General features: G+C 49.2%; 1 protein-coding gene across 1 annotated transcript in view; it reads left to right on the forward strand.

The window, feature by feature from the left end:
* Window positions 1–14,586, forward strand: part of Lpcat1 (lysophosphatidylcholine acyltransferase 1) — a 51,827-nt gene that overhangs the window by 22,604 nt on the left and 14,637 nt on the right. The window contains 5 exon segments of the mRNA XM_036207189.1: window positions 3,138–3,352; window positions 8,989–9,101; window positions 10,377–10,437; window positions 12,990–13,048; window positions 14,353–14,387. Coding sequence (XP_036063082.1) covers window positions 3,138–3,352; window positions 8,989–9,101; window positions 10,377–10,437; window positions 12,990–13,048; window positions 14,353–14,387 — 483 coding nt within the window.

Genomic DNA, 14,586 nt, shown 5'->3' on the forward strand with positions numbered 1-14,586 from the left:
GGTATGTGTGTAGGTACTGTAGTATGTTTGGTGTGCATTTGTTGGTGTGTGTGTATGTATATATATATACATGAGTATACATAGGTGTATATATATACATGAGTGTACACAGGTGAAAGTATGTGTGTGTGCACCTGTTGGAGTACACGTGTGTGTATGAAGATGAGGGTATGCATATAGGTGTTGGAATATGTGTGTGTAGGTATGTGTGTTGGAGTGTGAACATATATGAATGTGTCATTGTACTATACATGTATGTGTAGATAAGAACAAGTGTGCACATGTTGAAATGTGCATATGTGTAGAGTGCATACCTGTGTTGGAGTGTGCATGTATGTGCATGTTGGTGAGTCTATGTATAGGAGTGTGCATGTGCACATGTATGTGTACACAGATGAGACTGTATGAATCTATATATAGGTTGGAGTCTCTGTAGATGAACGTGTGCATATATGTTGAAAGTGTCATATGTACAGTATACACATGTAAACTGGATGTACCGTGTTATGCCTCATGAAGCCCTAGATACCTTCATTCAGTATCTATGGGAACTCTGGATTTGTGGCCCTGGGTCCTCAAGGATGCTCCTGACTCTGAGTGGCACAGAATTAGGGAAAAGCGGGCCTTAAAATAGCTGGCTGCAGAGTCGTCAGAGTTCTGAGCTACAGCAGCAGGTTCATCCACACTCAGACCGTGTTAGGCCTGCTCAACAAAGCTGTTGTGAACAGATTGATGTTAAAGACAACTTTTTTTTTTTTCTGGGTGAAGTTGGTCACATTCAGACACTCTTTAAAATCTCAGGCTTTCGGTGAATTGCACAGTTTTACAAAAGACGCTTATTGTGAGTGACTTTCAAAGTACAGTGTCATAAAAATCATACTGCTGCCTCTTGGTAGTACTGACCCCTACACTGGTTCTTTTATCCACCAGAGCAGGTCCGGGGTGGGCCAGGCAGGGAGCAGTCAGATCCTCCAGCTGCTGGTCCTCAGCCAACAGGCAGCTCGGGAAGGGCTTGTTCCTGAGAGCACCTCTGGACTCAGTTCCTGGGTTGATAGGTTAACCGTGAGAGTGAAGGACTTGAATATCTTACCCTCTACCCTCAGAGAAGAGTCACCACATCCTGGGTATAAATACGATTTCCTCTGTCGGCAGAAGCACAACCACATCCTATGATTTACAGTTTTTAAATTACACACGTGCTTTGCTTTGCATGTGGACGGTAGCCTGTGGTTTTTGTTTTTGTTTTTTGTTTTATTTCTCTTGCAGTTTCACTGTCTCTTTTTCTTTGCTGTGGCAGAAAGCGTGTCAAAACCCCCAGTTCAACCTCAGTTCTCCAAACCCCATGGTCAGGCCACACTGTGGGGTAGTGCTTGCCTCCTGGGGCATCCAGATCATCCTCTGCCCGGTCTTTTCTGTTTTTGTTTGGAGTGTCAGGTTCTCTTCCCAGAACAAGAATTTGCAAGAGGACCTCAGACTTGATTAACTACTGACAAACAGCTTGTTCTCTCTTGCCTGGCTTTCTGGTTGGCTGAAGCATAGTGTTCATGTTCCCCTGGAGGGTGCCGGTCTACTGTCTTGGGGCTCATGCACCATGTGTGGAAGCAGATTGTTTCTCTTCAGAATCTTCTCTTCATCCTGTGCCCAGGTCTTCTTCAGCTCTGAGCAGCTTTAGCTCATGTTCCATCCCCCTTCTTCATGTTCCTGCAGCTTTCTTTCCTGACCTTTACTTGACCTCCGACCTTGCCCAGAGCTCACTGTCCTCCTTGCCTCTGACAGTACCAGCAGGATGAGGGTCTTCACCTTCACTGAGCCCACAATGTCTGTCTGCATTCACACCATCAGCCTGGGGCACCCAGCCCCTCCTCATACCTGCCCCCCATGCTGTCTCATCTTTCCCTGTGAGGGCAGAAGGGCACTGCTGTCAGCAAGTCGGCGTTGATGGTGCTGATTTTCCAGCTTCCCTCTTCCCCTTGCCTTTCCAGGACCGGCTCCTGTTCCAGTGGAGCCTTCCCACAGCTTCACTTCCCCATCCTCGGCAGCCTCCTCCTTATCAGTTGCTGGACATTTTATTGCCGGACATTTTTATTGTGAGTCCATCTGGAAGTGTCCGGCTGACGTAGAGGAGTGCACACCCATGTGTCACACCATCCCTAGAAATAGAACCTTGAATCTGCTCCCCAGTGTCTCATGGTAACTACAGCAGCAGCTTATCCTCCAAGTAAGCAAAGGTCTTCCCAAGGCGACTCCTCCAGGGGCTCTGTACCCAAGTGACTGGCCACTTGTTAGATCTGCCAGGGCTCCTCTCACAGAACCTCCAGGGGAGTTAGCGCTTTGGGGAAATCAAGGAACAGGGCTTTGGGCTTTTTTTTTTCCCTCTGTGGTTTTTGGTCACCTGGTTAGCCCACAGCTAGTGAGATCTGATGCATTCTACGCAAGCCTCCCCCGGGACCAAGCTCCACCCAGGGCTCCCCATACTACATGTCACTGCAGGGGTGTCCTGAGAAGTGTCTGAGGTTTGTTGAGGGTGCGTAGGGAAGGAAGATACCAGGGTTGAGTGCCTGAGTTCTCATGTGTACAAAGGACATTGTAGGAAACCAAGATGGATGGCTTCGGCCAGTTTTCTTTCGTCTACGTTCATGTCCGTCTAGGTCCTTCCAGAACCTTACTGATTCGTGTGGTTGGCCTCCGAGGCAGGGCGACCAATGGGAAGGAGGCCTAGAAGGCTCACCACAGTAATGCCCTTGCTCTCAACTGATGAGCATGCAGCTTCTGATGGGTGTTCTACATGCTTTGAAGGCTTGTCTACTCAGGCGTGGCTGAGTGCTGACATGAACTGCTGATATCTAAAGTCTGTGTGTCTTTGACCTTGGTTGTGTGATCTGCTGTCAATGCGGGGTAGCTGTGCTCACTTGCAGGATGCTGTGTGGTGGGAAAAGCCCTTCCGTTGTCTGTCAGATGAGGTGGGAGACATTGGCTATGGGTGCCCCAGAATCAAGCACTCCAGTTCTCCTCTCAGGGAAATTGCTGAAGCAGCCTTCAACACCCTGCCCTATTGCAGAGGACCCAGTATCATTTTTCCCATGCCCCTTTCCATGCCTATGTAGTGGCAGGACCCTGATGTTGCCTATCTCTTACAGGGTTGTGGACTTCCTGCTCAAGGCTATCATGCGCGCCATGTGGTTTGCTGGCGGCTTCCACCGTGTGGCTGTGAAGGGGCGGCAGGCCCTGCCTACTGAGGCTGCTATCCTCACACTGGCACCACATTCTTCCTACTTCGATGCCATCCCTGTCACCATGACCATGTCCTCCATTGTGATGAAGGCGGAGAGCAGAGACATCCCGATCTGGGGAAGTAAGTGAACACTTGAGAGTGGATGAGCCCTGGGAGTGGGTGAGACTGTGGGAGTGGGTGAACCCCCTGAGAGCAGGTAAGATTTCAGGGATGGGTGAAGACACACACACACACACACACACACACACACACACACACACACACACCCTGCAATGAGCAAGTGAGACCCTGGGAGTAGGTAAGACACCTCCCTACCGACAGGCCCAATTAGGCTATCTGCCATCACACAACAGGCCCTGGCTGTGCTCTGTCTGTGTCCTTGTGTCCCCTATAGCATGAGCTTTTGTGGGTTTTATTTATCAGCATCTACATGTCCTCCAATACCATCAAGTGCAGAGATGCATGTCCGAAGTCTGTCTTGTAAGCATGTGTTTCCTGTATCACAGAGCAGTTCAGGGTCTCTTGAGCTTCTGGGCAGCCTACTCCTGAGGACCAGTGTCTCCCACAGACCAGAAACAACAGTGTCTCAGAGCTACTGATCAGATCACAATGCCTTGATGCAGCACAAGGTCTTTCTGTCTCATTCTAGGAACAAGTCCAAGGCCATAATGTGTGTGAGGGGGATCCCTTCAGAGCCTCCACAGGAGATTGTCCTGCCTGCCTGGTCACATGGCCAGCTTTCCTCTGCCCCTAATCTGTGTATGTCTTAGCTAAGAGCGATTCCAGTGGATAATCCATGATAGCCTCATTTTAAGATCCACAATTTCATCTACATAGACTTTTTGTCTGAAAGGCCGTGTTCACAGGGTCTGTCTAGGGTTGAGACATGGAGAGAGCATAGCATTGACATCCAGCTGCTTTTCTCACCCTGGCTGGCTTTCTTCATGGTTCCCAGGTATCTCAGTAGATGACATGGGGCTCGGGAGGGGGTGGAGGGGTGGAGGGGTGGTTACTGGGTACTGTGGTGATTGTGGTGGCTGTGGTATTCTTGATTTCAGCCTGAAACCTGTGGTAGAAGAGCCACAGCTCTGAACCCACATCATGGCAAATGAATACCCCCAAGGAAAGAGAGACACAGATTGGCAGAAAGACTCTATGTCCTGAAGCCCTGCTCTGGTATCTGGGCACTCTGCCTGTGAGCCAGTGTTCTAGGGTAGCTCTGTGGCTCTGTGGGTCTTATGAATTTGGCCATTCAGGAGGCTCACCTATACTACAGAGCATAGTTTTATATCTCCCAGACTGTGTGGGCCCTGGCTGTGTGATCTGAAAACAGGTGCCTCCTGGGATCTTAGTTAAGGTTGTCCTGGCTGTGATGAAACACTATGACCAAAAGCAGCTTGGAGAGGAAAGGCTTTATCTCAGCCTACAGTTAAACATCACAACCTATTGCTGAAGGCAGCCAGGACAGGAACTCAGGTCATACCGAGAGCTGAAACAGAGACCGTGAAGGACTACTGCTTACTGGCTAGATCGCCATGCCTTCCTCAGACTATCAGATTTTTGTTTTGTTTGTACACCACAGAACCACCTGCCCAAGGGTGGCCCCACTCAAAATGTATCGGGCCCTCCCACGCCAGTCACTAATTAAAACATACACCATAGGTTTGTCCAGAGGCCAGTCTGGTGGTGGCATTTTCTCGTTGAGGTTCCTTCTCCACAAATGGGCTTGTGTCAGGTTGTCATAAAACTAGCCAGGGTAGCTGGCATCCCAATCTCTCTGTATGTATAAGACTTCTCTGTGAAAGACCTCCAACATCTTGGGATCTATTTGCCTGGGAGATGGGCAGAAGAAAGGACGTGGCCATCACCCTGGACTGTCGAGCACTGACCCTTCTGATCTGGCCCTGACCCAGATGTCTCTCCAGGCTAAAGCATAGAAACAGCCTGCTGACACTTAGCCGGGTTATGAAGAATGTTTGTCACAGCTACCTACGGGCACTAGAGCATTGGGATGTGTCTACCACAAGGCCTTTCTGTCCCCACTTCATCTTCTTCTCCCTTTGCTGGTGAGCAAGCATTCCCCCCATTGCATTGCATATGGAAACATTAAGGAACTGGCCCTTGGCCATGGGGAAACAGGTGGTCAAGGAGGCTAGAACCTAGGTGTGGTAGCAGATGGCAGCAAGGTCCCCAGCCCATGTCAACCCCTTCCCTCAGCACACACCTGTGACTTTTCAGACTAAGTCCACTGCAAACATGGCCTCCATAGCCCACATGCTTCCCACCTGAGAGGTGTGGTCATTCCCTTCCAAGGGAAATGTGAGTCTTCACCATGGGTTCAGGCGACACTGTGGTCAGTATCCTGAGCAAAGTGTTCCAAGGCTTATGGACCCTGCATGAATTCCCTCCATCCACAGGGTGCTGGTACAGAGTTGGCTCATATGGAGGTGAAGAGATTAGGTTGGGGCTCAGCTAGTGGTTTACTGTTGGTACAGAGTACTAGATGAGAGTGTCTCATCTCTGTCAAGCACCTGTCTCAGTCCCCTGACTGAAACAGCCAGGACCTTGCAGAGGTGCCAAGCAGGAAGGCAAAAAGTGGGACTGTATGCAGCCCTGCCCCTGTGAATGTACAACAGATCCTGTAGACGGAAATGAGCTGGCCGTGCAAGGACCTTGGCTATGAAAGAGCTTTGAGCAAGCGTCACCCCTCTTCTTGACAAGGCTCCTAGAGGGAAGCTGAGCTATTTGGGTCACAGGCTGTAGATTTATCAGCCTGATATCAAGGATGATACTCCACATGCCTGGAAAGTTGGGTTGAATTCCAAGAATTTTTTGGAAGCTAAGTAAGGCCGTAATTGGCAGGTGTGCAGCCCACCTCGATAACCCTGAAAGGTGTCACAAGCCCTGAATGTCACTGCATGTGGCCCCTGGCAAGGCACCAGGAAGCTATTGGGTTTTATAGAGGTATTATCGCTGTGTACAGAGGTTTTTCCTGTAGCTTGTGCATTTCCTGGTCATTTATAGATAGTCCGCAGAGTGAATGGTAGTGGCAAGGTTATCAGAAATGTTCCTTATCAGGGTATATCTACAGTCCCAGCACTTGGGAAGCTGAGGCAGGAGGATCACTTGAACCCTAGCTAGAGCATCAAGACCCTGTCTCTAGAGGGAGAGGAATATTGATTAGGTTCCCAATGTAGCTCATCCCAGTTGGTTCCTTACCCAGCTACCTTGAAGGCAACAAGCCAGATTATGTACTGTCCTGGGCATGCAGGACGTGTTCTGGTTCCTATCTCAGAGCAGGCTTAGGTAGGCAATGGCTTGTCCCAACCTCCAGCCCCTCTTTTGGGCCTTGTGACGGACAGCTCCTAACTCGGTTGAAGAGATGAATGTTGAAAACACTGGAAGTATTTTCATCTTTAGGTCTGTCAGTGCCAGGAGTGTGACCAACCCTTTTCTGTCTACATTATCAGTCTGTGAGCCAGCTTTATGTGTCTATCTTAGTTAGGGTTAGGGTTTTTCTTACTGTGATAAAAACCCCATAACAAAAAGCACCCTGAGGAGGAAAGGCTTTATTTCAGCTTGTGCTCCAGGTAAAAGTCCATCACCGAGGGAAGTCAGCAGGGCAGGAATCTGGAGGCAGAAGCCATGGAGGAGTGATGCTTACTGGCATGCTCCCCATGATTTGCCCAGCCTACTCTCTTATACAGCCTAGGGGTTGTATATCACTCCAACAGTGTGCTAGACCCTCACACATCAGTCATTAATCAAGAAAATGTCCACATGCCATACAGATTCCCTTCAGAACAATTTCCCCCCACCCCAAGACAGGGTTTCTTTGTGTAGTCCTGGTTGTCCTGGGACTCATTCTGTAGACTAGGTTGTCCTTGAACTCAAATCTACCTGCTTCTGCTTCCTGAGTGCTGGGATTAAAGATGAGCACCATCACTGCCTGCCTTGGACAGGGCAATCTTAGAGCAGGTTGACAAAAAGCAATCAGCCAGTACTCATTCATTCAGTGAACTGGTCAAGTGATGTTTGGAAGTGAAATGCTAAGGGAATGCCATCACAGACCTGTTGGAACTTCTGGCATGGTTGTATCGACCATTTGTACAACATGACTGTTGGCAGGGAGCTTCAGACTTTCCCTTCCTGCCTTTAGGAGCAACTTGTCCATCAAGGTCAGGTCCAGAATCATTTGTCTGATAGAAGGTGGTTTACCCAGGAACCCTCAAAGATAACATCCTGGATGCCCAGATGATCACTGTTACCTTGTCCCATCCTTGGAGCCCTTCTTGCCTCCCTGTATCCATCCTCAGGTTCACTAAAGGACAGGAAGGCATCTTCCACGATTTGAGTCAGTTTTCTTATCCTTGACATCATAGATACAGAAAGATTCTGTACTCAGCCCCATGACACTAGACAGCAAGACCAGGGGAGCCCCAGTGCCTCTAGGAAAAATGATGGCGTTTTACAGAAAAGCAGACAAGGTCAGGGTTGTGATGTCACCCTCACAGCATCCTGGGCGAATTCTATCATTCCCCTGCCTTTTTATTCTCTAAGTCATTTTAGCAGCATCAAGAAGTTGACAGAAAAGGATGAAACAATTAATTGCCAGAATGACAAAACAGCTAAGTGATCAAGACCTGGGAAGACATGCTCATTGTCCCCTGGGTATTTGGCTCTTCAGAAGAGTTCTGAAGGCACAGTGGATTATTACTACATCAAAGGGATTGTCTCTTTTTTTTCTTCCTTCCTTCCTTTTTTTTTTTTTAATTGTTTTCTATGCTTTTTGGAAAACCTCCTAGAAAGAATCATGAAGTAGTCTTTTCAAGTCTCAAAATGATTTACAAAAAGAACCTGTGGCTAAAACGGTCCCAGGAGATGAGCTGTAGTCCCCCTGGGCTCTGTTCTGTTTTCCTCAGAACCTGGACTTACCTGCGGGTAGTTCATATTAAAATTTCTTCTGAGTGTTTTGAGTACCCTCCTGTTTTTTTCATGATCTTACTTTGGTGGTCCCCAACATTTTGGTCAGTTGAGCCCTGCCAGTCATGGCATAATAGCCTTGAACCTAGACCAGATGTGAAGACCCTCTGATGTAGTGATTACCCCAGAGCTATGTGTGATCTCTAGGGTTCTTGCAGCAAAGAAGCCACAAGAGTTTGTTCTCACCATTCTGGAAGCTAGAAGTCCAAGAGGATGGCCCTGGCCACCAAGCACAGGGTGACAGCTGGCCGTCCTCCGTCCTCTCTGGCTTGCAGGCACATCACATCCCGCTTTGTCATGCAGCCTTCTCTCCCCCACCTCTGTTCTCATAGAAGTATGACATTGATCAGGACCACCCTAGCTAGGGTGATATCATCTGAACTTGATTACCTGTGAACATCTTATCCCCAATTAGGGTCACATTCCCAGATACCAGGAGTTAGGGCTTTGTCCCTGACTTTCAGGAATGTAAGTTCAACCCACAGTGGGCTCCAGGAGTACTTGATTCTCCTTGTTCTGCTAATGGAGTGACAATGGGTCATCTCTGTTTTGGTAGTGTTAGGTTACCATTTTGCCCTGCATGTCCTGGCTGATGGTCCTATGTGTTGCCCCTCTGGGGCAAGCAGGTTGTGGGGGTTCACTGGAAGGTTCCTCACCCTCCAGGCATCAGCATGGCCCAGGGAGGTAGGTGTCACTGTGGCACCTGAGAGGTCTCTGTTCCAACCCTGTGGTTGGAAGCTATGGATGCTGACATCCTGTCTCCATTCCCACAGCTCTGATACGGTACATTCGGCCCGTGTTCGTGTCCCGGTCTGACCAGGACTCTCGGAGGAAAACCGTGGAGGAGATCAAGAGACGGGCACAGTCAGATGGAAAGTGGCCTCAGGTAGAATCAACCTGCTTTTATGGGCTCTTAAAACTGTGCACTTTGAGAATGGGAGAGAGAGGAAACCATAAAGCCTGCCACGTCCATCTCCGGTGCTGAAGTTCACATTGTTCTGTGTGTCTTTGGGAAGTGTGTGCATCTAAGAATGTGCTTGATGTTGGGTACTTTGGATTTCCATGTCTTGGCTTAAGTGAAAACGGACTCTCGAGTGTCCACTTCTTGTATTATTGTATGGGGTGGTGCCCTGCTGTTTGCCCTGGGTATGGTCTAATAACTGTGAGCCTGTGAATTCAACACTCCAGATCCCAGACTGAAGCTCTTGTCCTGTTGGCTGGCTCCTATCTCTGCATCCATGAGGCCTGAGATGCCTTGGTGTCACTCATGTTCAGTTCTTTTCTTTCCACTTGAGCCTCCACAGGTAGCGGCTGGAGGCTTTGCAGGATGAAAAGTACTACAGATCTGGTACTTAGACACCTGTGCCCACAGGCAGCCTCTGTGGAGGCTTCTGGCTTATAAGGTGTGATGGGTGTCCATCCCTCCCCCCCCCACCCCCAAACACACACACACACACACACACACACACACACACACACACACACACACACACACACTTGCTCCTTCTTCTCCAAGGAGCTTACCTGTGCTCTTCAGGCATGCCCACTGAGCCCACCCAGCCTCCTCAATGGATCACCTTCCATCAGGGCTCAGATTTGAAAGCTGTTTGAGCTGTGCCTTCCATCATGGGAGGTTTGAGTTTGTTATATGCTGCCATTGACGTGGGGGGGGGGGCAGGAGTTTCTTCACTCTGTCGTTGTGCCCAGTGGCTACACAGTTTCCTGCCTGTTCCCAACATCCCCGCTCCTCATCAGTGCCTCCATTTGGCCTCTGTTCTGTCCTGGGATGTTTGTGTGACTGAGGACCGTGGTGTCCCATGGTGTCATTCACTGCTGTGGCCTCTGTTCTGTCCTGGGACGTTTGTGTGACTGAGGACCGTGGTGTCCCATGGTGTCATTCACTGCTGTGGCCTCTGTTCTGTCCTGGGACGTTTGTGTGACTGAGGACCGTGGTGTCCTTCACTGCTGCTTACTTTGTGGTTATAGCATGTTTCATTTCACTCCTCTAAGCCCAGCCCTGAGGGAGCTCCATGAAGACCCTCCTCTTTCTGGGAGCCAAAGTCTAAAGTTACGTCAGTAATAGAAAAAGCACATTGGTAGTGGGGCTCCTGTGGACTCTGGATTTAACTATGGTTTAATGCTATCTTTTTCCTATTTTAAGATAATGATTTTTCCAGAAGGAACATGTACGAATAGGACCTGCCTCATTACCTTCAAACCAGGTATGTAGTTTTTTTTATTGTTTGTCTGTTTTGTTTTTATCTGTGTCAAAAAAGAGGAACCAGTCATGACTTTTAAAGTAATGTCATCTGTTGATAATGGAAGTCTTTGTTGTCTCTTATGACAAGTTCTAACAAGCATTTCTAGAAGTCACAGGAAAGTCTCAGTGTTTGAGCCAAGAACTGCAGTGTTTGCAGGAGGATGAGAAAGGAGATGGTGAAGGCAGTGGCTACCGTGAGGTGATGATGTTTGCCTGAGCTCTAAGGTCCTAACCAGTGAGGCCCTGATGTGCTGAGATCTCCTTGCTCTCTGGGATACAAAGTGCCCTGGGCCCTGGCAGATCCCACTGACTATACAGGTCATCCAGCCTGTACCTTGCTCTTCTGTTTCTAAACCTTAAAGGTTGGTTTTAGAGCCACATGAGAACAGGGCTCTTTCTCCATGAGCATGAACAGTGACACATCATCTTGGACACCCCCTCTGGCACTCCCAAGCCTAGCACCTGGAGCTGTGATGATGGAGATAAAAAAAAAAAAAAAAAAAAAAAAAAAAAAACACTCCTGGTTAAATTGTCTGGTTAAAGTTTTGTATACCCTGGGAGGTGTAACAGGTTTATGCCTTGATCCCGTCACGTCCATTAGTGTCATTAAGAGGTAGGTGGGACTCATAAATTCTCTTTGCATGGGGTATGTACTTACACCATCTCCCACAGACTAGGTTAGACTGGGTACAACTGTCAATATCTGCTCTGGGCTACATCATACTGCCCTGTCTTTGAGGTTTTCCAGCTCCATGGTCTTTCCATTCTTTTTAGTGCTGGATGGTAAATTCAGAGTCTTCCACCTCCCAAGACCGCCCTTTTTTCTGTTCATGTGCACACATGGCTGAGCCCTCCCCTTTTTGACACAGATAGTGGCAGCAACTTTGATAAGCAGAGATATAGTGCAAGAAAGGAAACTCTTACTCTCTCTCAATGTGTCCTGGGTTGCTCTTTTTAAAATAGGCTTAGCAGCTAAGGAAGCATGTGGTGACCAAGACAGGCCTAGCTGCAGGAGAAAGTCCATGGCCCACCCCACCTGGACTCCTCTCCCTGGGTATGGTCCATACAGGCCCCCAACCATTTTCTTTGAAACTTCAGTAGTGATACCAGGCCATGTCCCCAAGGCAATGGGCAGAGAATAAATTAACTTTGAGGGAGTTGGGGGAAATCTCAACCATGACAGGGAACTGTTCCTCTTCCATAGAGATGAGATCACCTGTCCTTGAAAAGAGGACCAGAGGACCAGCTGCCACCCTCACTTCACAGAGGAAGCCATGCTGCCTCTGTGAAGTTGAAGGAATGTAGACACAGAGAGGGCCTGTAGAGAGCCTCCCCAAGGGCAACACACATCATGGGGGAGGGGGAGGTTGTATGCCACAGTTACCAACCAGGACTAACTGTGGTGTCCAGATAGGGTTCACACCCCAGGTTCTTACTCAGCCCCAGACCATACTCCACAGCACACATGAAACCTCTGTGTGGTCTGAACTCCTTCCTGTGTTCTGGAGTCTGGAAAGAGCCATCATCTCCTGTGGGTATCCCTGCTGCTAGTTGCCGCTTAGGTGCCTGATGCCAGCCCAGCACCTGTTTCTTTCACATTGTACTTACCTTGTGGCCATGCGATTCAGATGTATACATTCACCCAGGTTCCAAGATGGGATTTTTTTGTGTGCAGGTTTTTCCAGGGGCGCACAGAAATCCTGAACCAGGACCATCACCAAGACCCTGAGCTAAAGAATAGAGAGGTGTCTGAAACAACAAGCGAACTTCCCTCTAGGACCCTCCCCTCCCTTAATGGGTACACATCACTGAGGAACACTGATTTCCATGAGACTCTGTACTAGTCCAGAAGAACACAGGGCCCCTCAACCAGCAATGGTGGCTTCCTCAGGTATCCACTCCTCGGTGTCTGAGTGTTCCTGACACCTTGGTTTTCAGAGGTGTGAGCCTTCAAACAGCCTTTTTAAATAAAATAGAACTTCCTAAACTGGGCTTGTCAACTCATCAAGGAATACATAGCCAGTATATAGATAGTAGAGGAGACTGGCAGGGCAGTCCCAGGGCCTCTCAGGTGATACTTCTCCAGTGCTCAGGCTAGTCACACATGGGGACAGGGCTTGGCTAGAATGCCCCATCCCAGGTGAGACCAGATATGCCTTATCCTGCTTAGTGACTATCCCAGATGCAGGTCATGGGGAGTGAGTAGAAACCAAGGTTGACAGAGCAGACCTGTGGATAAGAGAGCCTGACAAGGGCCTGAGGTGTAGACACACTGGAGACCCTCACCTCCCATCGGTGTCTGTTCATATTGGTGCTGATACACAGCAGCTCCTCTTTTCATGGACAGTGCAGGGGTACAGGAAATAATCCAGGACCCCAAAGGATGTCTTCACTGACCTGGAAGGCTGGCACAGAAAAGCTCAGTTTACTGAGGCCAGCAAAAGTACCACAGCTAGGTCCCAGCTTCCCATACTTCCTGTTGCCAGCATTGAGACCCTGCACTTTTCTTGGTAGGTGCATTCATTCCTGGAGTTCCTGTCCAACCTGTGGTGCTACGTTACCCAAACAAACTGGTAAGTCATGTTCTTCTGGGACATGTGTGAGGGGGGTTCATGAGGAATGAGAGTTGGTGTTTTGGTTACCATATCTGTGTCCTTTGTCCATGCACAGTAGTTAAGAGAGCAGTTGGCACCATCCCGCAGCCTCAGCCCAGAGAGGGAGGAGCAGGCTCCGCAGGTAGAGTCCCAAGTGTCAGCTAACTCCCTGGGGTATTCATGACAATTCTAGAATAGTCTCTACACTGGCACACAGAGTTCCACCTTTCACAGGCCCAGAAGCAGAGCCCTGCTCCATTCCAGCATTTAGTGAGACCCCACATAGACAGTTCTCAGAAGCTCCCAAAGCCTGGCTTACTCTGGGCAGTTTTAAAATCCAGGGCTGCTTACATTCTAGAAGACTGAGCAGTAGGTAAGGAATCGGGTAACTTGTGTTTCCTGCTCCAATTGGAAGTATTGTTTTAAAGAAACAAGGTAAGACAGGGCAGATGGGCCCAGAGCTCCTGGGTGACCTGGAAGGACCCCAGCTCAGAAGAAGGATGCCTCAGAGCTGGTTCTGCTGGGTTTTGCCATTGCGCCTTTCTCCCAAGAGTCCTTACTACTCCCCCAACCTCTGGGGGAGATGTCAGCACCAGCCTGTTGCACAAATGCCAGCTGTAGCCTCCCTGCTGTGACTCTTGGAGCAGGTGTTTTCTGCCTTGATGGCTTCACGGTTAGAAATGGCTGGTCTATGAATGTAAGCCCCAGGGCCCTTGGTTAGCACTAAGCATACATGGCATTTCTTAGTGGAGTAAGCGTCTGGTGGAAATAGTAAGGTGGGGGTGCTCCCCACGGTAAGCTCTCCCTGTCTCCAGCAGTCAGTCACCATGACAGCAGAGGACAGCATGGAAGGGACCCTCTCCACTCAAAACCTAGTGGTAGCAATGTCGGCAGCTCATAGACACAGGGTCCAGCCTGCCTGAGCAGGGGGTCACCGAGGCCGTCTGGACCATCAGTTACTAACACTAACAGATTAGATGACTCTATCGTGTATCACTGAACCACGGAAGAGTCCATTTCCTGTCGCTTTCCTGAGGAAGGCCCTGCCCTGTGCTGAGAGCCAGCACACCCAGGAATAGAGTAGCCTGCCAGCTTATTTGTGGGAGTGAGGTCTCCATTCTGAGTTGGGTTGGTTATTCAGGGCCCTGGAACCCAGGGCGCAAGCTGCTTTTACTCTGCCTATATTAATGTGGGAGGAGAATAGCTGTGCATCCCTGGGCTAGCTGAGGATGGCCCCGTGTGGTCTGGCTCTACTTTTGACTCATCTGCTTTCTCACTCCCAGGACACTATCACGTGGACGTGGCAAGGACCCGGAGCGTAAGTTGGGCACCATGTCATCCTGTCTGTCCTCTCATTCTGTGGATGCATGGGCCATTGATGACTCCCTGTACCTTCGTTACCTTTGCAAATGTGAAAACTACTCTTGACAGCAGTTAGGGTCGGCCCATTGTGAAAAAGCTATGTGTTCCCGAGTGGCTCTGTAACACTCCTGGATTCTAGGGGCGTAAGTTCCTCA

This window comes from Onychomys torridus, chromosome 15 (assembly GCF_903995425.1).
Source record: "Onychomys torridus chromosome 15, mOncTor1.1, whole genome shotgun sequence".
In the NCBI taxonomy this organism is placed as follows: domain Eukaryota; kingdom Metazoa; phylum Chordata; class Mammalia; order Rodentia; family Cricetidae; genus Onychomys; species Onychomys torridus.